Genomic DNA, 21,643 nt, shown 5'->3' with positions numbered 1-21,643 from the left:
GCCTTCAACATGTCATTGATGAAGACGAACATCTCGCCAAGGCCATCCCCACACCCCCACTTCTTGCCTTCAAACAACCGCACAACCTCAAACAGACCATTGTCCGCAGCAAACTACCCAGCCTTCAGGAGAACAGTGACCAAGACACCACACAACCCTGCCACAGCAACCTCTGCAAGACGTGCCGGATCATCGACACAGATGCCATCATCTCACGTGAGAACACCATCCACCAGGTACACGGTACATACTCTTGCAACTCGGCCAACGTTGTCTACCTGATACGCTGCAAGAAAGGATGTCCCGAGGCATGGTACATTGGGGAAACTATGCAGACGCTGCGACAACGGATGAATGAACACCGCTCGACAATCACCAGGCAAGACTGTTCTCTTCCTGTTGGGGAGCACTTCAGCGGTCACGGGCATTCGGCCTCTGATATTCGGGTAAGCGTTCTCCAAGGCGGCCTTCGCGACACACGACAGCGCAGAGTCGCGGAGCAGAAACTGATAGCCAGGTTCCGCACACACAAGGACGGCCTCAACCGGGATATTGGGTTTATGTCACACTATTTCACATAAATATTTCTGCTTTTTTCCTCCTGAGTCTTTATCATGCGATCCTAGAATCAGAATTTATGTCACACTATTTGTAACTCCCACAGTTGCGTGGACCTGCAGAGTTTCACTGGCTGTCTTGTCTGGAGACAATACACATCTTTTTAGCCTGTCTTGATGCTCTCTCCACTCCCATTGTTTTGTTTCTTAAAGACTGGATTAGTTGTAAGTATTCGCATTCCAACCATTATTCATGTAAATTGAGTCTGTGTCTTATAAGTTCTGTTTGTGAACAGAATTCCCACTCACCTGAAGAAGGGGCTCAGAGCCTCGAAAGCTTGTGTGGCTTTTGCTACCAAATAAACCTGTTGGACTTTAACCTGGTGTTGTTAAACTTCTTACTGTGTTTACCCCAGTCCAACGCCGGCATCTCCACATCATGGGTAGCATGGGATGGCATGGAAGGGGCATATGGGGTATATGTAAGACCTTTTAATCTTACCTTTCAAAATGTTCCTGAATCAAGGCTCCTCTGAGGGGCTGTGAACCACAACACATGGAGAAGCAGGCCCGACTCCACAAAAATTAGGACTCCACGAAAACTGTGCTGGGCTATGGGATGTCTATCCCCCCACTCCTGGTCCCTGATACTGGCCAGGTCGGATGTGTAGGGTGAGGGCTTGTTACCCGCATCCTTTTCCTGCACTGGTGAATGCAGCTGGTGCCGGGAGTGGGGGGAGGGGCAGGAGTTCTGGAATCGGGTCCCATCCACCATTTTTTAATGGTTTCGGAATCAACCCAACTCTGCGAAAGTCTGCAGGCGAGTGTCGAAGTCGTTGAGGAAGTTAATACTCCTTTGCTAACTATCCCAACTGAAGACAACAAATAAGATCAAACTGGGTCAAAATGTAAACATAAAGCACAATTTACAATGACCAATGAATGAAAATTCCATACCTGCATGTCTGATTCTTGTTTACTTCTTTCTCCTGTATTCTTGTCAAACAGGTTTTTCGTATTCCATTGCGAAAATGTGTTGGTTTCCAAAATGGCCTCTCTGGTTGCCTGTTGATCTGTGTCTGGGTAAATCCAGAACAATATCAGTAACTTACCATCAGCAGCAATGTTATGTCAAAGGTCGATGCAGTTTAAAATGGAGAAAGTTATACCTTCACTATGTGGTAGCATTGTAGAGCCATCATCAGAGAAGGTTTCCAGGATCTCTTTGCTTTAAAGAAAACATATGACATAATTTATAAGAACAATATCACAAAATGTCTTGAATAAAATTGAACCAAAGCAGGCTTCAGTCTAAGGATGTTATTTAACTAGAGTTTCCCAAATATGTTGTGATCTGGATTCCTTGCTGTAATCCTACATAGTATCATAGAATTTCTATATGCAGAAGGAGGTCATTCTGTCCATCAGGACTGCACCAACAACAACCCCACCCAGGCCCTATCCCCATAACCTCACGTATTACCCTGCTAATCCCCCTGACACTAAAGGTGGAATTTTCCCATCCCGTCCACCATGGGAATCATAGTGGATGGGGGCAGACCATTCCAAGGTCCGTTGATCTTGGGTGAGAATTTCCAGCCTTGGGGCGAGCGCGGCCGGAAAAGCCTACCTAAGTGTCAATTTAGCATGGCCAATCAATCTAACCCAGACATCTTTGGAGAGTGGGAGGAAACCGGAGCACCCGGATAAAACCCATGCAGACATGGGAAGAACGGGCAAACTCCACACAGTAACCTGAGGCTGGAATTGAACCCGTGTCCCTGGTGCAATGAGACAGCAGTGCTAACAATTGTGCCACTGTGCTGTCCATGCAGGAGACCCATATTGCATTCCTCTAGGATCACTGCAGACTGCCCCTTCCTTGTCAACTCAGTAAACAGGACAGACCGCAGCTTCCTGGTCCATTTTACTTCCAACTACCATTATTCCCATTGCTCCCCAGAACCACTTGGTAGAAAATGGCTGTCGACTAGCTTTACGAGTGGTAAGGCCCCAATTCAATGGAGGATGAGGCCTATAAAGTGACTATGTTTCTCTATCTTTAAGGCTGCTCTGCTTCCCCTGGCCATTACTTTTGATATTACAGCACGGCTCCACCCTGCCACCAACCCACACACCTCCCTCCTCAGTTTCTATGACTTGCAATGCAAGCTCATTCTTGGTGGCAAGGCTCCTGACAAGAAGTTTAAAGTTTATTTATTACTGTCACAAGTAGGCTTACATTAACACTGCAATGCAGTTACTGTGAAAATCCCCTAGCCGCCACATGCTGGCGCCTGTTCGGGTACATTGAGGGAGAATTTAACATCGCCAATGCACCGAACCAGCACGTCTTTCATACTGTGGGAGGAAACCGGAGTATCTGGAGGAAACCCACGCAGACATGGGGAGAACGTGCAGACTCCACCTAGACAGTGACCCAAGCCGGGAATCAAACCCAGGTCGCTGGTGCCGTGAGGCAGCAGTGCTCACCACTGTGGCACCATAGAATCTGCCTTGCATACCAATTGACCTTGCATCCAGGAAAATGGGTTAAATTTACGATGGGCCAAAGCAGCAGGCAGAATTCTGGTCCTGCTTCTGCTTTGCTTCACAAAGAGGAAAATAGCATCATCATGTCTAAGAATACGTTTAAACCCAAGGTACAATTTGCCACAAATCTAAACACATTCCTGGCTTGATAGTCTCAGTGCAGTTTAAACCATACGTCGAGTAGTTGAGGTCTAATTGGCTCCAGGTTCAATGTGACAAACTCCCTCTAGTACTGAAAATTGATTTCCACCTCTCATGAATACCAAGCAGAGTACTGCAATCGATGCTGATGATATTAACATGAAATATATCCAGCAAGGAGATAAACTTGTCATCTGCAGCTCTGTGAGTCTCAGTTAAACCCCTTCCACTGTTCAAGTCTCAATTGTCTCTTCAACATTCTGTTGCCAAGTGTCAGGTGAGACAGCATTAACTATAAAGCTTCCTAAAAGTCAGCTTGTCAAAATATAATGGACTTTCAATTAGCCAAATCATGGGGGAGACACAATATCAGCCTAGATCGTAGACAGGCTGCTTACAAGGAACTTATTCACGCGCAGTGCCGGATAATATGAACAGATTTATTCTTCTTCCCTTATATTACCGTTGATGTGTTAAAATGGCCTGATCTGTGATTTACCTGGTGGAGGAGTTTCTGCCCCCATTTGAGGGCAGGTACAGAGGTGGGCACAAGCAAGGATTCATGTTGTGTGCTGACAACCTGGATTGCCAACACCATCCTGCATCAAAGCCATTTTCCTGAGGTCAGGACTCAGGGTCGTAAACCCTACCTGATAAAGTTGACAGAATTCATCGTGGAATAATGTTAACTTATATTTGGCTGCGGAACTCTGGAGTTGAAAAGTGTTCTTAAGGCCACCCACTCACAAGCAGCTAGTTAAGGTAATTAAATGACCAATTAAGGCCAACTAACAAAGGCTGACTGAATTTTTTGGCAGACTGGGCTGTGCGAGAGTGCAACACTCCAATCAGGCTTGGAGACCCTCTGTACCCACCAGACCATTGTGGTACGTGGCCACAGCTAGGCTGCCCTCTAAAGGGGTTCTCCCTCCACAATGGTTGCCTGGCAGCTGTAACCATTTTGAAATTTTAAAAGGTTCAAATGTTGCTGAGATGACAGCACAGGATGGAGACACCATCTCTCTTTCTTACCTGAACTGCAGGCCGCAGATTTTTCTGAGCCAGAGGGCTTCTTATTGGTCTTCCAGCTTCGAGAATTGTTAATTGGACAGCGAGTGACCACTAACTGGCCAATTCAGGGAAAACTTGCTGGGATATTGTGTGGGGTTGTACCCCGACGTGACCACACAGATGGATTCCCAATTAGAGTCATGGAGGCATAGTCATAGAGCTATACAGCCTGGAAACAGGCTCTTCGGCCCAACCAGGCCATGCTGATCATGGAGTCCTCTCAGCTAGTCCCAATTGCCTACGTTTGGCCCATATCCCTGTAATCCTTTCCCATCCATGTACTTATCCAAATGCTTTTTAAATGTTGCTGTTGAATCTGCCTCAACCATTTTCTCTGGCAGTTCATTCCATATACGCACCACCCTCTGATGAAGAAGTTGCCCCTCAGGGCCCTTTTAAATCTTTCCCCTCTCACCTTACACATATACCCTCTAGTTTTCAATTCCGCTTCCCTCAGGAAAAAGACTATGTGTGTTCATCCTATCTATGGCCCTCATGATTTTATTCACCTCAATGAGGTCACCCCGCATTCTCCTACGTTCCAAGAAATAAAGTCCGAGCCTGACCAATCTCTCCCTATAATTCAGGCCCACTAGTCGTAAAACCCTGTCCAATATATCTCCATGTCCATTATTACCTTTCTGTTTCACAAAATCTTAGCAATCTCAGTTTTAAAATCGAACATTGATCGGGCATCAATTGCCATTTGTCGAAGGGAGTTTGATTCCCGAAAGGCACGGCTCTCATTTTTAGATCTTCCCACCCCCTCCAAAGTCCTCCACATCTCTCCAATCAGAGGAAATAGTTTCTCTCCAGCTTTTTTTAAACATTCATTTACGGGATGTGGGCATTGCTGGCTGGGCCAGCATTTATTGCCGATCCCTAACTGCCCTCCATTTCAGAAGGCATTTGAGAGTCAACTGCACTGGAGTCACATGTAGGCCAGACCAGGTAAGGACGGCAGATTTCTTTCCCTAAGTGAACCAGACCAGGTAAGGACGGCAGATTTCCTTCCCTAAGTGAACCAGGTGGGTTTTTACGACAATCAACAATGGTGATCATTAGACTTTTTAAAATTCCAGATTGTTTATTGAATTCAAATATCACCATCTGCTGTGGTGGGATTTGAATCCAGGTCCCTAGATCTTACCTGCGGTCTCTGGGTTACTAATCCGGTGACAATACCACTACGCCACTGCCTCACCTTAAATAGCTATCCATCTGTTGCCCCAAATGAATTGAAAATTTCAATCAAGAGTACTGCTTTGTACTCTGCAGCCTTCTGCAGCATTCAAAAGTGGTCCAACCTGGGCCACGGTAGTGATGGGTAACTTATAAAGGGAACTAAGGGACTTATTAAGGACCTTCTCCAGTGCGGAATGGCAGACCCACTGTAATGGCTGAAACACGACCGATGACGGAAGGCAGTTTCCCGGCAGAAGAACGGGCAGCCAGGCTTCCAGAGATATTTAGAAACCACCCGCCCCGGTGCCAATATGGAAAGATTGCCACAGCTGTGGATGATTCTGCCCTATGTAAGGGCACCCCCTCCATGATAATGTTCTGGCAGCTGAATTTTTAAGTTGCTGTGTGGGCACCTCCATCTTGACGTATCCTATCTCTCCTTTACCTATGCTGATAGACTGCCACTCTGAGCGGAATTCTCCATTTATTGTTCGAAATGCAGTGGCAGGTGATCCTGGCAGCACTCTTCCCACTGGTCTGAATGGTGTCAACTTGCAGCCGATTCTGTACTTGGAGCCTCTAGTTATGCACGAGCATCTCTCCAAATCACCTGGTGGTTCAGGAGCTCATTCGTCTGCCTGCTGTCAGCTAGTGGGTTCGAAGGTCCAGGCGCCATCTTAAAAGCAGGCCCAGCAAACTCATGTTACTCTCTCCAGTCCACCGGTCTTCACAAGACCATGCAAGATGTCCAGAATCCAGAGGCAAAATGTCAGAAACCTCAGAAGAAGTCTGCACCCTGATTCAACCACCATGCTCTCGAGGTCTTAATTCAAGGAGCCTGGAAGCATGTCCGCTACACAAATGAAGGCTCCAGAAAGCACACCAACCTCACCTCTCTGGCCTGGGAAGCCATTGCCCAGAAGGTCATCGTGAGTGGCAACTGTGCCAGATGCACCATGCAGCGCAGGAAGTGGGTGAATGATTTCATCCACTCAGCCAGGGTAAGATCTCTCTCACCTCTCTCAGCTCCCACCACGATCAACTCTCAGTGTGGCATCATGTACAATAACTCTCTTCACAGATATGATAGATGCATTAGCAGTGGACATAGAACATAGAACATAGAACATAGAACATTACAGCGCAGAACAGGCCCTTCGGCCCACGATGTTGCACCGACCAGTTAAAAAAAAAACTGTGACCCTCCAACCTAAACCAATTTCTTTTCGTCCATATCAAGATTCATTCTCTCACAGACACTTCCACACCACTACCATCCTATCTGTCATGTTGCACATACTCCATCCTCTTGTCCTTCTGGGGAGGGCTCACCTCTTTGCATAGCCAAATTCATAGAATCCCTACAGTGCAGAAGCAGGTAATTCGGCCCATCAAATTTGCATTGATTCTCCGACAGAGCACCTTATACAGGCCCACCCACTCCCCATCCTATCCCCATAACCCCATGCATTTACCCTGCTACTCCCCCTACCACTAGAGACTCCAAGGGGCAATTTAATATGGCCAATCCACCTAACCTACCCATCTTTGGATTGTGAAGGACACAGCAAACTGTGATCATGTGGAATGATCACCCCAGTCTGGGGTGCATTTCAGAGAGCCACCTGAGCGGTCCAGAATCAAATTTTGAGATGTCCTATGGTCTGCTCTACACGAGTGTGTATGGTAGCATGAGTTGTGTTGTATATCTCCTTGCCATGAGTCTGAGGATGGAGCACTGGAATCATCAACCACTGTAAGTGGGAAGTCCTTATCCTCCAGCAATCATCCCTGCAGACATTCTGTACCCAGTTATTGCTGTTGAGGACATTCCACCATCCCCCCTTCACCCACCCTCCTCCCCACCAAACCCATCACCTGCGAGGCACCCATGCCCCATGTGGACCTCTACCGACCTCATCTAGAGTCCTCATGCATCCCCTTCCAGTAAACAATTTGGTGTAGCTTTGACCCTCTTGTTTGTGAGCATTTCATGTTGCCTTGTCAGGGTCCAGTTTTCCTCCCCTTGGTCTTCCCCCGCCTTCCATTGTTCCTCAACCACCTCCTTGCACCTCTGCCAGCTATCGTGCCCCCCCCGCCCCCACCAAGCACAGACCTCCTTCCACATCGCTCCCCCTAGTCAATGTCAGCCACCCCCCCCCCCCCCCCCCCCCCCCGCCATGTTGGTCTGTTGGAGTAGAAAGTCCAAGAGTCCTGCAGCACAGTCCTGTCCAGAAAGACCAACTTGGCAGGCAGCTGAGCAGGAACTGGTCTGCCCCAGTGGAGTGGTACTCAGCACAACAGGAGTGATGCAGCGTATGGCAGTTAGGCTATTTATGTTGCACTCACCTCAGAGTCTCGAGCGAAATGAGGTCTGCTTCATGAATGCCACTTATTTTCAAATGGGATTGAGGCTGGCATGATTTCTCACTGGAAGGCCTGACGCGAGATCAGAAGGCCTGATGAAATTCCAGTGAGCAGCTGTTTTGATGAGAATTCATGAGATGCAAATAGCGTTCACACCACCATACAGTGGGAGAACCGATCCACCATTAACCTGCCATTGGGAGAATACTATACAGTTTCAAACGCCAGCGGGTTTTCAACGTTTCCGCTCCCACTGGATTCTCCACTGCTGCCGGCCATCAGATGTGGGCAGGATGGGAGAATTCCAGGCTCATGTTGGAGAGCCTCCAACTGGCCCTCCAGCACATCCATCATCCTTAATTGGATGGTGAGCTCATGCAGGAATTGTTCATTCCTTTGAGGATCGGGTTGAATGGCTGTTTACGACATGATGCAAAGTGGTGAGCTGACAGTTCTCTGGATGACAGTTTTCCAATTCCAGGACAAGAATTCTGTCCAGTATGTTGCCAGTTGTACAAAGTCAGGACTGATTAGTTGAAGCATGATCATTTATTCCACAAGGGATATCCTCAATGCCATGCTTAACTGGGATATGAATTTATCTTGGGCAGCAATGCAAAATGGATGCTAGTGAATCCACAATATGTTTTGTCCACCTTCCCATGTTTTTTTCCATTAACTTCAATGAGTTAGACAAAGTTGTAGATTCAAAATTTAATCTGTGAAATGGTAATAAAAATCCTGGAATATAACTTAACAAAATTAGAATTTGGCATGTTATCCCTCACAGCACGGACACTGACCGGGATTCCCCAACTTCGTCCATGGCTGGGATACTCCGGTCCCCTGCTGTGAATGGAGATTTGGCTGAGCGCCAAATTTTCCATTCTCGCTGGCAGTGGCGGACGGGCTACAAGATCAGAGAATTCCAGTCACTGTTACTTTATATAAAGTGGTGCATCTTCCAATTCATCAAGAACAATGGCATCAGATTTCTGATAATTCTCCACCATAGCTAAAATATCTTAGAGCAAAAAACATATATATGTGAGGCTTAAAATGTTGCTATATTAATGATACTGGAACACTGGGCTAATTTTAATCTCACTTTCTAAGTGGAAACCAAACACATGGACAATAAAATCGTAAGTTGAGTTGGCACAGTATTTAGCACTGCTGCCTCAGAGTGTCAGGGACCCAGGTTCAATTCCTGGCTTGGGTCACTGTCTGTGTGGAGTTTGCATGTTCTCCCCAAGTCTGCGTGGGTTTCCTCCAGATGCTCAATTTTCGTCCCACAGTCCAAAAGATGATCTGGTTAGGTGCATTGGCCATGCTGAATTCTCCCTCAGTGTACCTGGGGAACAGGCGCTGGAGTGTGGCGACTAGGGGATTTTCACTGTAACTTCATTGCAGTGTGAATGTATGCCTACACTAATAAATAAACTAAAAAAAAACCCATGAATTTTACTGTATTCAATTTACAACCATCTAAAACCAGTAGAATCTTTATAATTAAGTGGATCAGATTCCATTAACACCAGTTGTCCATGGCTATAATTTTAATTGTGGCCTGAGCAGGGAAGACATATGAAGACAGAAATGGATCTAGGAACATTTTAGATTATTTTTTATTTTACTTTCCTTGTCGGGCCAGGAGTGCTTCCAGGGGTCCCACAGGAAAGATGAAACTTCATCTAGCCCGGACCTCTCAGTGCTCCCCTGCCCCTCACCCAATTCTTTATCTTCCATAAGACACTCTGTAAACTCTTTTTCAGAACAGCTAATGTGGTTCCACTATTTAAGAAGGGTTGTAGAGATAAACCAGGGAACTACAGACCAGTGAGTCTCACATCAGTGGTAGGGAAACTATTGGAGAAAATTCTGAAGGAGAGAATCTATCTCCACTTAGAGAGGCAAGGTTTGATCAGGAATAGTTAGCATGCCTTTGTCAGAGGGAGATCATGCCTAACAAGATTGATTGAATTTTTTGAGGAGGTGACCAAGTGTGTAGATGAGGGTAGTGTGGTTGATGTCATTCATATGGATTTCCGCAAACCCTTTGACAAGGTCCCACATGGGAGGCTTATAAAGAAAGTAAATGCACATGAAATACAGGGTAATTTGATAAATTGGATTCAATTTGGCTTAGACGTAGGAGACAGAGGGTGATGACAGAAAGCTACTTTAGTGACTGGAAGCCAGTGTCCAGTGGCGTACCATAGAGTTCCATTTTATTCATCATTTATATAAATGATGACTATGTGAGGAGTAGAATGAGTATGTTTGCGGATTGCACAAAGATTGGCTAGGTGGTTAATGGTGAGGTTGAGTGTCTTGGGCTACAGGAAGATATAGACAGGATAGTCAAATAGGCAGATGAATGGCAGATGGAATTTCACCCTGAAAAGTGTGAGGTGATACACTTTGAAAGGAGTAATTTGACACAAAAATATTCAATGAATGTCTGGGCACTAGGAAGTTCTGAGGAACAAAGGGACCTTGGCGTGTTTGTCCATAGATCTCTGAAGGCGGAAGGGCATGTTAGTGGGGTGGTGAAAAAGCATATGGACACTTGCCTTTTTCAATCGAGGCATAGATTACAAAAGCAGGGAGATCATGTTGAAGCTGTAGGGAACTTGTTTCTTTGGAGCAGGAAAGACTGAGGGCTGACCTGATCGAAGTGTACAAGATTAGGAGAGGCATGGACAGGGTGGATAAGAAGCAGCTGTTCCCCTTAGTTGAAGGTGATGGGCAGGAGGATGTGAAGATAAACATTTTTACCCAGACAGTGGTGACGGCCTGGAATGCATTGCCTGGGTACCTGGATGAGCACTTGGCACATCTTAACATTCAAGGCAATGGGCCAAGTCCTGGTAAATGGGATTAAGTAGGTTGGTCAGGTGTTTCTTATGTGTCAATGGGTGACTCAATGGGTGGAACGGCTGCTTTTGCATGGTGTGATTCTGTGATTCACGATCTACCCACTTGCCAACCTCACCTTGGTGATGGCAGTGGCTTGCTGCCATGCAAACGTCCATGCCCACCGACAGGAAACTGTCATTTCCTGTTTGTTTTGGGCAGTCAGTTAACCAGAGGCACAGGAGTTACAGTCACCCAGACACATCAAAGTCAGCAGGAAGAAGATTTAGTGCTCTATTAGCTCCATCTTCCCAAATCCCACCCTGTGTTAAAATCAGCACAATGAAGTCTCTCAATTCTTCCATCTATCATAAATAGGATCACACAGAATATATGGTACAGAAATAGGACATTCGACCCTAACAATCCCTGCCAAAGTTTTTATTTCAATCCAGCATCCTCCTTTTCATCTCAATCTCTTGGCATAATCTTCTATTTCCTTCTCCATCATGCACTTCTCTAGCTTCGCCTTAAGTATAACTATACGATTTGCTTCGACCATTCTTTGTGGTAGTGAGTTCTATATTCTTGGTTCCCTTTCGGCAAAGACGTTTCTTCTGAATTTCCTATTGGATTTCTTGGTGACTATCTTAAATTGATAGTAATGCCTTTCCCACAAAAGAAAACACTCTTTTTGTGTCCACTTTATCAAAACCTTTCCTAATTTTAAAGATCGCCTTTAGGACCCCCTTAAGTCTGTTCATCCTTTCTTGAAATGATATCAAATCCTCACAATTATTCTATCAGCCTTGTAAATCTCTTTGCAACTTCTTTGATGTTTCTAAATCTTCTTAATAATATGGTGATCAGAACTGTAGACGTGTCCACGGTACTCTAAGTGTAGTCTAACCAAGGTTTGATACAGATTTAGCATAACTTCCTTTCTTTTCAATTCCATCCCTCTCGAAATAAGCTTTAGTTTCTGATTTGTTTTTTTTAAAAATGCCCAGCAATTTTGTGGTGCAATTTTAGTGACTGGTGTGTTTGTAGTTTGAGACCTATTTCCTCTACCGCACCGAGACTCTCACTTTTGTTAGCTATTTGCCCATTCTGCGAGGTTATTAACATCCTGTAATTTATTGCAGTCCTCCATATCTATTACCCACCACCCACCTCCCCCCCCCCTCATAATTTGGTGTCGTCAGTAAATATAGAAATTGTATTTCTGATTCCTAAATCCAAATCGTTAATGTAAATTGTAAATTGCAATGACCCCAACACCACCACCAACCCTCCGTCACTGTGATTAACAATACTTTACTCACACTCTTTGCATTGTCTTGAAGCCAGCTAGCAATCCATTCTACAACTTCTTCCTAGCTCTGCACTCTAATTTATCATTCGTCTATTACGGCACACCTTACCTAACACCTTTTGAAAAATCCAGATAAATTACATTGATGAGGTGAATTGCCTATCAGTCATCAACGATCATCTGCCATCTGGTGTGAGTATTGAATGCCACCCAGATAGAAAACACATGAACCTTTAGTCTCCTTTCATGGAAAAATTAAAGTGACCATCATTAACATACACAATCTATAGTTTACAATTGACTGCACTGTCATTACCCACTCTGCACCAGATTTGCAAACCACTTTCAATCTCTTCAATTCTGCATACAAGACACTCAGCCTGACCTTGAAAGTTGCCAAAGCAAAACTCGTATACCAACCCACACCTGGTCAACTCAATATTCCACCTGCCATATATGTTGAAGGAGAGACTCTGGCATGTGATGAGGACTCCTTATATCTTGATAGCCACCTCTGTCAAAAGGTTACCATTGATGAGGAGATCCAACACCGGATCAGTTGAGCCAGCTAAGCTTTCTATAAAGTAAGGCAGCAAATGTTTGACAACACAGACCTCCACCAGTCAACAGAAATCCTACAGCACTGAGCAGTTGTTGTCACCGCACTCCTGGACTGCAGTGAGACTTGAACTGTATATCAGCGACACATAACAGCGCCAGAGAAATTCCATAAGCATTGCCTCTGCCACATCCTCCAGATTAAATGTGAAGTTCATCAAACAGACTCATGTTCTTCTTGAATCTAGTTCCACAAACATTCAGGCAAAATTCAATCAACTACAATGGACTGGACATTGTGCCTTGATAGCTGAAAAGCATCTACTCCACCAGGTCCTGTTTTCTCAACTCCTGGGGGGGGAACAAAGAAAATGCTTCAAAGACACTTTAAGTTCTACTTGAAGCATGGCAGTATTGAAGAGCTTACTACCAATCATTCAACAACACTAGGAACTCTTCGTTGCACTTAGCGACCTGACCAAAGCATTTGACTCAGCATCTCAAGACAGTTGCAGCCGTATCATCATGAAGCAGTTGCAGAATTGTGTATTATATTTTAAATGCATTACTCATCATCCAATGTCATGTCCAACTGCTCTACCTGCCTGGTAAATACTCAAGCTGTAGTAGCGGGCCCCTTTAAGGGGTGAGGTTTCAGAGGGCCATGAGACCCGTTCGGCCAATTGGACCTAAGTATGCGAATCCTGGGGCTGAGTGCGGCCTCTCCCAGCAGTTTGGAGACTGGAGTCGAAGTAATGGGGAGCACTTTTCTCACTCTTATTCCTGTTAATAACCAGTTCTTTAGTTACTCCACTTGGCGGCCACCACTCTTTCCAAGATATTACATTTGGCAATGAGGATCAACGGAGCACTTCCATTTGCAACAGAGAATGACAGAGCAGACCTTGTGTATAAGTCATTGGAAGCACTTCTATTCAGCAGTCAGTGAGTTAAAATAAATCTTCTTGAACCATTCAACCCTAATTAGAGTCTGCACCGACGCTCTCTGACAGAGTACCTTACAATGGCCCCATCCCCACCCTATCTCTATTACCCCACATATTTTACTATGGCTATTACAGCTAACCTATACATCTTGGTTAAGAGGGCAGTTTAGCATGGCCAATTAACCTAACCCGCACATCTTTGGACTGTGGGAGTAAACCAGAGCATCCGGAGGAAACCCATGCAAACCAAAGGAGAATGCCCCTCGCAGTGGGAGGAAGCAGTGTTACCCATTGTGCCACAGTGTGAATTAAAGTCTGCCCTTAATGAGATGTGGAGAGACCGGCTAGTGTGTGGGATGAATAATACTGTCAGACAGAAGAAACTGTAGGCAGAAACAGAAAAAAAAAAATCCTAAAGAACGCATTAGAAATTGCCCTTGCTATGGAAAGTGCAGAAAAAGGTGAGGTGGAACTTCAAAGTGTGCAAGCCGGTGAGGTCCACCAAGTTTGGATGGAATCTGCTAAAGGCAGTCGTGCCAGGGATGTGGGCGCAGATTTTAACAAAGAAGTCCAGAACCAGACAGAGTGCAGAGATATAGGAGATCCGGTCTACAAACCAAGAACTGTGAAGAATGCTATCGATGTGGGGGAGCCCACCCCCTCAGGAGAAGTGTAGGCTTAGGGAAGGTGTGTGTTATGCCCACAGCGGAAAGGGGCAGATAAAAAGCAAGAACGAGACTAAACAGGACCTGCCTGGTGCTAGAGAAAAAGTAGGGAATAATTCTGAGGAAGAATCAGCTATATATAGGTTGGATAATATTAAGGTGGGCAAAGTGGCTTCCAACACAATCGTACTGATGGTTAATGGTCGTCTGCTCAAAATGGAGGTAGACACAGGAGCCTCTGCCACAGTTGTGGGAGAACAAACTTATCGATACCTACAGGGAGTGGTCCAACCCTTGAGATTAAAAAACAATGCAACTAGGCTGGCGACATACATGGGGAGGCTATTTGGGAACCAGAACAGCACCTGTAAGTTACAGACAACAGTTCCACCCAACTGCCTTTAATTGTAGTTGAGGGCCAAGGACCAAGCTTGAAGGGACAAGATTGGTTTCAAGAAATGAGATTGAATTGGCTAGAAATTTTCAATATTCTATTTATTGATTTATTAGTGTCACAAATAGACTTACATTAACACTGCAATAAAGTGACTGAAAATCCCGTAGTTGCCACACTCCGGTGCCTGTTCGGGTATACTGAGAGAGAAATTTAGCATGGCCAATGCACCTAACCATAATATTAATGGATGGGACCTACATCCCCTCCTGCTGAGATACTAGGAGGTATTTTAAGAATAACTAGGCAAAATACGGCACTTGAAAGCCAACATTTAGATGCATCCAGAGGCTACATCAAAATTTTACAGAGCAATGCCCTATTCACTATATGAGAAGGTGGAGACTGAACTTAAACGGTTAGAAGATTTGGGCAATATCAAGCCTGTGCAATTCGTGGAGTGGACACAGTGCCGGATTTAGACTTGGTGAGGCCCTAAGCTATATAAAGCTTGGAGGCCCCTTGTTAAAAAGTTACACCAAAAGGTCTCACAAAGGTGCATATCAAAACAGGACCTTGGGTCGCTACAATTTGTTGTTTCAACTGTGGATGTCGGCTCTGCCACGCTCACATTTGCATCACTTCCAGTGTTTTCCTCAGCTGAGATTCCAGACTCTGTTGTCTCAGTAGCAGAGGCACTAGGCTGTGGTTGTTTTGGACTTTGCTGATCACCTTGGGTTTGTGGATCCTTATCTGTTTCTGGAGTAAAGTAACTGTCAACTTTTGGTAATTTTTTGAGTTGCTCTTCAAGCTGGTGCTTTCTTTTTCTTTTCTGGTATCTGCTCTGAAATGTTCCCTTCATTGTAAACCTTCTGAAATTTTGTGAGGCCCCTGCAGATTGTGAGGCCCTAAGCTGTAGCCTGTTTAGCTTATGCCTAAATCCGGCACTGAGTGGGCAGCTCCCATTGTGCCAACGCTTAAGCCAGATAAGACTGTACAAATATGGGGGGGACTACAAATTAAACAGGTGGCAAAACTGGACAAGTATCCCATACCTAAAATGGAGGACCTGTATCTTAAGCTTGCTGAAGGTCTAACCGACACTAAGTTAGACATGACCGACGCATACCAGCAACTGGAACTGGATGATGCATCCAGGGGTTTGTTACTATTAACACACATAAGGGCCTTTGCCATTACACCAGACTGCAATTTGCAGTCTTATCAGCTTGTGCACTCTTTCAATGTACAATGAAAAACCAATTACAAGATTTACTTAAGGTAGTTGTTCACTTGGATGATGCGTTAATCATAGGAGCCACAGGAGAAGAGCACCTAACCAACCTGGATGAGGTTTTTAAAAAGTTCCAGAAAGCTACAATATGATTAAAGAGAGAGAAATACATCTTTAAGGCAAACGATGTGACTTACTTGGGGTTTGGAGTAGATGCACAAGGGTTGCACCCAATGGAAGATAAAGTTAGGGCCAATAAAGAAGCACCTGGTGAATTACTACAGAAGGATCATTCCAATATTGGCAACTCTACATGCATTATTAATAAAACACACCAGAGATGATACTGGAAGACACAGCAAAACAAAGTCTTCAGACAAGTGAAACAAGCCTTGTAGTCGTCCTGCCTTTTAGTCCATTTTGACCCTTCAGGACAAATCATTCTCACTTGTGATGCATCTCCTTATGGAATTGGAACTATTTTGTCACATAAAATGAAGGACGGGTTAGAAAGGCCCATTGGCTGTGCTTCAAGGATCCTAACTGATGCAGAAAAAGCATACTCTCAGATTGAGAAAGAGAGGTTGGCCATCATGTTTGAGATAAAGCAATTCCACCATTATATTCATGGGCAGCATTTCACTGTAATTACTGATCATAAATCCCTGCTAGGTATATTTAGGGAAAATAAAGCTATCCCACGTTGTCACAACAGCTCAAATACTGGCCTCAGAAGGATCCAAGATTGTCTGGAATTAAGCATGTGGTTCTTCATGATTGTGTTATGATGAACAACTAAAACCTTTTCAATCAAGGAAGGGTGAATTGAAATTCAAAGACTGTGTCCTTATGTGAGGAATGAGGGAATTGTCCCCACGCCTGGCAAGAGATTATGATTGGAGGAACTACACAGCGCCCACCCAGGGAGTCCAAGCTGAAAATGTTGGCTTGCAGCTATGTGTGGCGGCCCGGATTAGACACAGGCATAGAAAGCATGCTTAAACAGTGCAACCAACGCCAGGTACAACAAACATTACCAGCAGCAGCCCCAATTCACCTTTGGCAGTGGCCAGGCCGGCCGTGGGTGAGACTCCACATTGATTTTTTTCAGGCTCATTCTTGGGCACAAATGTTCCTATTTATAGTGGATGCACACTCAAAATGGCATCTACGAAATGAAGTCCATGGCCGGAATTTTACCGTCCCACCCGCCACAGGAATTGGAGCGGGTGAGGGGCGGACCATGGAGAGATCTGTTGACGTCGGGCAAGATTTTACCGTTTTGGGACGAGCGAAGCCGTAAAATCCTGCCCAATGATTTATTTTGCAACAGTGGAAAAGGGACCTAAAAAGGGAGAGGAACATAGCAGCCAGCCCCTTCAAGAGGAGAGGCTTCAGAGGGTCATGTGATCCGTTTGGCCAATCAGTTCAAAGTACGCGAATCCTGGGGCTGAGCGTGGGCTCTCCCAGGCAGTCTGGAGTCAAGGTTATTGGTAGCATCTTTTTCATTCTCTGTATATAGTTAATAAATAGTTCTTTAGTTACATCGCTTGGTGGTTGCCACTCTGAGATATTACAGAAGCAAAATAATTATTTAATATTTCTGTCATCTTTCTACTGCTCGCTTTCCTCAAGTATCCTTTCCCCTCCCCCATTTCCCAAAAGTCTCATGTAAAACATCTGCCATGAAATTAATCCTAGGCCCACACAATTTGACAGGCACATCCAGTATCAGCAACCCATACTTAGAACAGTCATCATAGAACTCCAAGTAGGCTCTTGTGTTCAGTCTCAAAATAGATTTCTTTTAGTTATTGAAACTCAAGGCTTATCTGAGCTATTCCTGCAAAAAAAATTGACAGATGAGTTTCGAGATACTTTCCATACAAGCCATTTTCTTTTAAAGAAGAAGCTTGTGAAATCTGACTAACACATTTTTAGATCTACGTTGGAAAACTGAGGTTATGAAATTTGATACTTAGCTGCAATGCCATCAATATTTTACGCTGAGCCTCACTTGAGCTTCCAAAGGAACATGACTTTTCAGCAACTACTATCTAAAACAACAAGAGTATTTACACAGCAGCTTTAACACAATGAAACCTTCCAAGGCGTTCCACGGGAACATTATTAAATGAAGAACAACTCTGAGCCACAGAAGGAGATATTAAATACATGACTAAATTGTGAGTTGAAGAGGTAGGTTTTAAAGAGTGTCTTAAAAGGAGGAAAGTGAAGTAGAGAAGCAGAGGAGAGCGTGGAGGGAGTTTCAGAGCTTGAGGCTTAGGCAACTGAAAACATGGTCATCAATAATGCAGAAATTATGAGGCAATTTTGTGCCCACACGAGAGTAAACAGAAATGCAGGCACAAAATCCCGCGGGAGTCAGAAAATGAGATTCTCGCAGGCGAGGTCTCATTTCTCGATTTCCTCACCGCTTGCCGGTGACAGAACAATGTTCCCACCCCTCATTTAAATACATTTTAATAAATGTTCATATTATTAATGGGCCTCTCCGCGACTTGATATCCCCCTCATTGAATAGTCACGTTGGCGAGGTCTACAACAGATTTATAAGAATGTGATTCAGTTGAGGGGATCCTGCAGGGGCATCAAGGTAAGTATAGCACTTGGAGGAGAGGGACATGCCCAGGCAATGCCCAGTTACTGCTCCCCCCCCCCCCCCCCAGCATAGGTTGTCAGAGCCAATCTGGCAGTGCCAACCTGTGTCAGGGGCAGTGCCAGAGTGGGCCTTCTGAGAAGCCCCATTGTGCGGGGAGGTTTCCCATGTGTGGTGCAGGGGAAGGGGAAAGAGCTAATGCTTCTTGGGGCATGGGGAGGACTTGACAGTGAAGGGGAGAGTGGCCAGCGATACAGCTGCAGTGGTGGGGGAGGGGAAGGGAGAATTCCCGATACCTTTGTGGTCACCCAATGCCTGTGAAGGGGGGGGGGGTGGTCCTCTATGTCCATGGGGCTGGGTGGGGGGGGGGGGGGGGGGGGAGGAGTTTAAACTCAACGTTGATGGGGTACCCTCTAAATATGGCACCCAATCTCTGTGCAGCCGGCCTCAGAGCTTTGTTTGTCAGAGTGGTTGAAGATCTGGTCTGAAAACTCGGCTGTGAATCTGGAGTGCTACGTGCCGGTTTTCAGTCAAAGCCCGACACTCTGACAAATTATGGGAAATTTCTGACACATAAATGAGAACGTGGGGTTGGAGGAGATTATGGAGTGGGCCACGGAGGGATTTGCAAACGAGGAGAATTTTAAAGTCAAGGTCACGTTCACTGATATAGATCAGTGGACACAGGGATGATAGGGGAACAGAACGTGCTGCAAGTTAAGACATGAGCAGCAGAGTTTTGGATGGCTTCAAGTTTACGGAGGGTCGAATGTGGGAGACTAACCAGGAGTGCATTGGAATAGGTGATCTAGAGGTAACAAAGACATGAGTAAGGATTTCAGCAGCAGCTGAACTGAGACGGGTGCTGGAATTTTACTGCCCAAGGCTCGTAAGATCCCACCCGAAGCCAATGGAGAGTGCTGTTCTGCGAGCTAAGCCTGCCTCGATTCGGGGTAAAGATGGGTGATGCTACCAAAGTTGAAATAGGCAGTTTTAGTGATGGCAAGAATGAGGTTAGAAGCTCACCGCAAGATCAAACGTGACACAAGGTTGCGAAGAGACTGGCTTAACCTCAGACTGTTGGGAGAGGGATGGATTTTTAGCTGGGTAACAGAGTTTGGACCAGAGACCAAAAACAATGGCACCAGTCCTCCCAATAGTTAATAGGAGGGAATTTCTGGCCATCCAATATTAAATGTCAGATAAGCGGCCTTTAGCAACAGTGAAGGAGTCGAGAAAGGTGGTGGTGAGGTACAGCTGGGTGTTGTCAGTGTACGCAGATTTTCACAGTAACTTCATTACAATGTTAATGTAAGCCTACTTGTGACACTAATAAATAAACATGTGAAAATGAGTGCTGTGCCTTTCGATAATATTGCTGATTTGCAGCATGTGGGTGAGGAATAGATGGGGGAAAGGACTGATCCTCAGAAAACACCAGAGGTAACCTTGCAGGAAGAGAAACCATTGCAAGTGATTCCCTGTCGCTGATTAAATAGCTAAGAATTGAACCAAGTGAGAGCAGTCCTAGCCAGCTGGATGATGGTGTCGATGTGTTGGAGGAGGATGGTGTGATGAGCCATGTCAAAGGCTGCAGACAGGTTGGGAAGGATGAGGAGGGGGAAAGCTTACCTTTGTCACAGAATCATCATAGAATCATAAATCACCTACAGTTCAGACGGAGGCCATTCGGCCCATCGAGCCAACAACAATCCCAACCAGGCCCGATCCCCATAACCCCACATATTTACCCTACTAATCTCCCGACACTAAGGAGCAATTTAGCATGGCCAATCAACCTAACTCGCACATTTTTGGACTGTGGGAGGAAACCGAGTACCTGGAGGAAACCCCACGCAGACACGGGGAGAAAGTGTGGAGTTTGCACAGAGAGTGACCCAAGCCAGGAATCGAACCTGGGTCCCTGACACTGTGAGGCAGCAGTCCTAATCACTGTGCACAGTCATTTGTGACTTTGATCAGAGTTGACCAGGCTATGAGAAGGATGGAAACCCGATTGGAGACATTAAAACATGGGAGTTCCAGCAAAACTAGGAACACATTTGGGAGGCAACAGCTTGTTCAAGGAATTTGGAGATGGGATGCTACTTTGCAAGGATGGGGGTCAAAGGTTATTTTATTGAGCGACAGTGATGATTACAGATTTAAAGGAAAGAGCCTGGGTGGGATTGTGGCCGGTGCAGACTCGATGGGCCGAAAGGGCCTGGGTGGGATTGTGGTCGGTGCAGACTCGATGGGCCGAATGGCCGCCTTCTGCACTGTAGGGTTTCTATGATTTTCTTTCTTTCTATGATAATGCATCGAATTAAAGGTAAAGTTAATTTTTAAATTTGCAATGAAACTGAAGCAGGGTAACTAGAAGTGATGAGAAATCTTATTTAATGAAAATGTATAACTTTTTACCAACAGGCTGCTTATGATGACATCAAGATAATTAATTTAAGATATTAGTTAATGGGAAAAATCACTTTGAACTGGTTTTAACAAACGGCAATAATGACCATCTTTAAGAGATATTTCGTAAGAAACAGGTCCACATTAAGGGATTATTTGCCAGTGGTTTTAGAATGAAAACTTCCTTCCCAACTAAATTCAGATTTACTAGCATGAGGGCAACAATGAAAAACACATAGTTGCAGCTTAATGGCTTGTAATTGCTTTTGCATTGAAACAAGGTTTGCTATAATATTCAACCGGCAGTGGAAATCAAAGTGGGTGGATGCACTTAATTGTGCAGGAGGTGGAATGTCAGGTTAGCGATAGTGGGATGAAAGTAGGGAATTTAGTTTGCAGCAGATTAAAGGCAGATTGATGAGCTGCCTGACAGCAAGCAGTGGGAGCTTATTTTTAATGCATTTGCATATCATGCATGCTCATTAAAGCATGAGTAAATGGTACATTTGCAACTAACTCTGGAACAAACAAGTATGTGCCTTCAAATCCATGATTGGTTAAAGACTGTAGCAGATGAGGTGCATTTGGACTGAGTAGGAACCGATTTCCTTTCATGGGGAGCTTTTTTGGACCATAGAATCATAGATTCACTATACTGCAGAAGGAGGCCATTCAGCCCATCAAACCTGCACTGGCAACAATTCCACCCAGGCCCTATCCCCTTAACCCCACGTATTTACCCTGATAATTCCTCTGACATTA

At 45.1% G+C, this 21,643-nt stretch overlaps 1 protein-coding gene across 2 annotated transcripts in view; it reads right to left on the bottom strand.

Annotated features, from left to right (window-relative positions):
* Positions 1 to 21,643, bottom strand: part of ppp1r3ab (protein phosphatase 1, regulatory subunit 3Ab) — a 69,032-nt gene that overhangs the window by 15,460 nt on the left and 31,929 nt on the right. For both annotated transcript variants that reach the window (XM_078219887.1, XM_078219888.1), the window contains exons 2-3: positions 1,727 to 1,785; positions 1,515 to 1,636 (exon numbers count right to left, since the gene is read on the bottom strand). In XM_078219887.1, coding sequence (XP_078076013.1) covers positions 1,515 to 1,636; positions 1,727 to 1,785 — 181 coding nt within the window. The remainder of the gene's footprint in view (positions 1 to 1,514; positions 1,637 to 1,726; positions 1,786 to 21,643) is intronic.

This window comes from Mustelus asterias, chromosome 9, assembly GCF_964213995.1.
Source record: "Mustelus asterias chromosome 9, sMusAst1.hap1.1, whole genome shotgun sequence".
NCBI classification, from domain to species: domain Eukaryota; kingdom Metazoa; phylum Chordata; class Chondrichthyes; order Carcharhiniformes; family Triakidae; genus Mustelus; species Mustelus asterias.
This window is presented reverse-complemented; position numbering and strand designations above follow the sequence as displayed.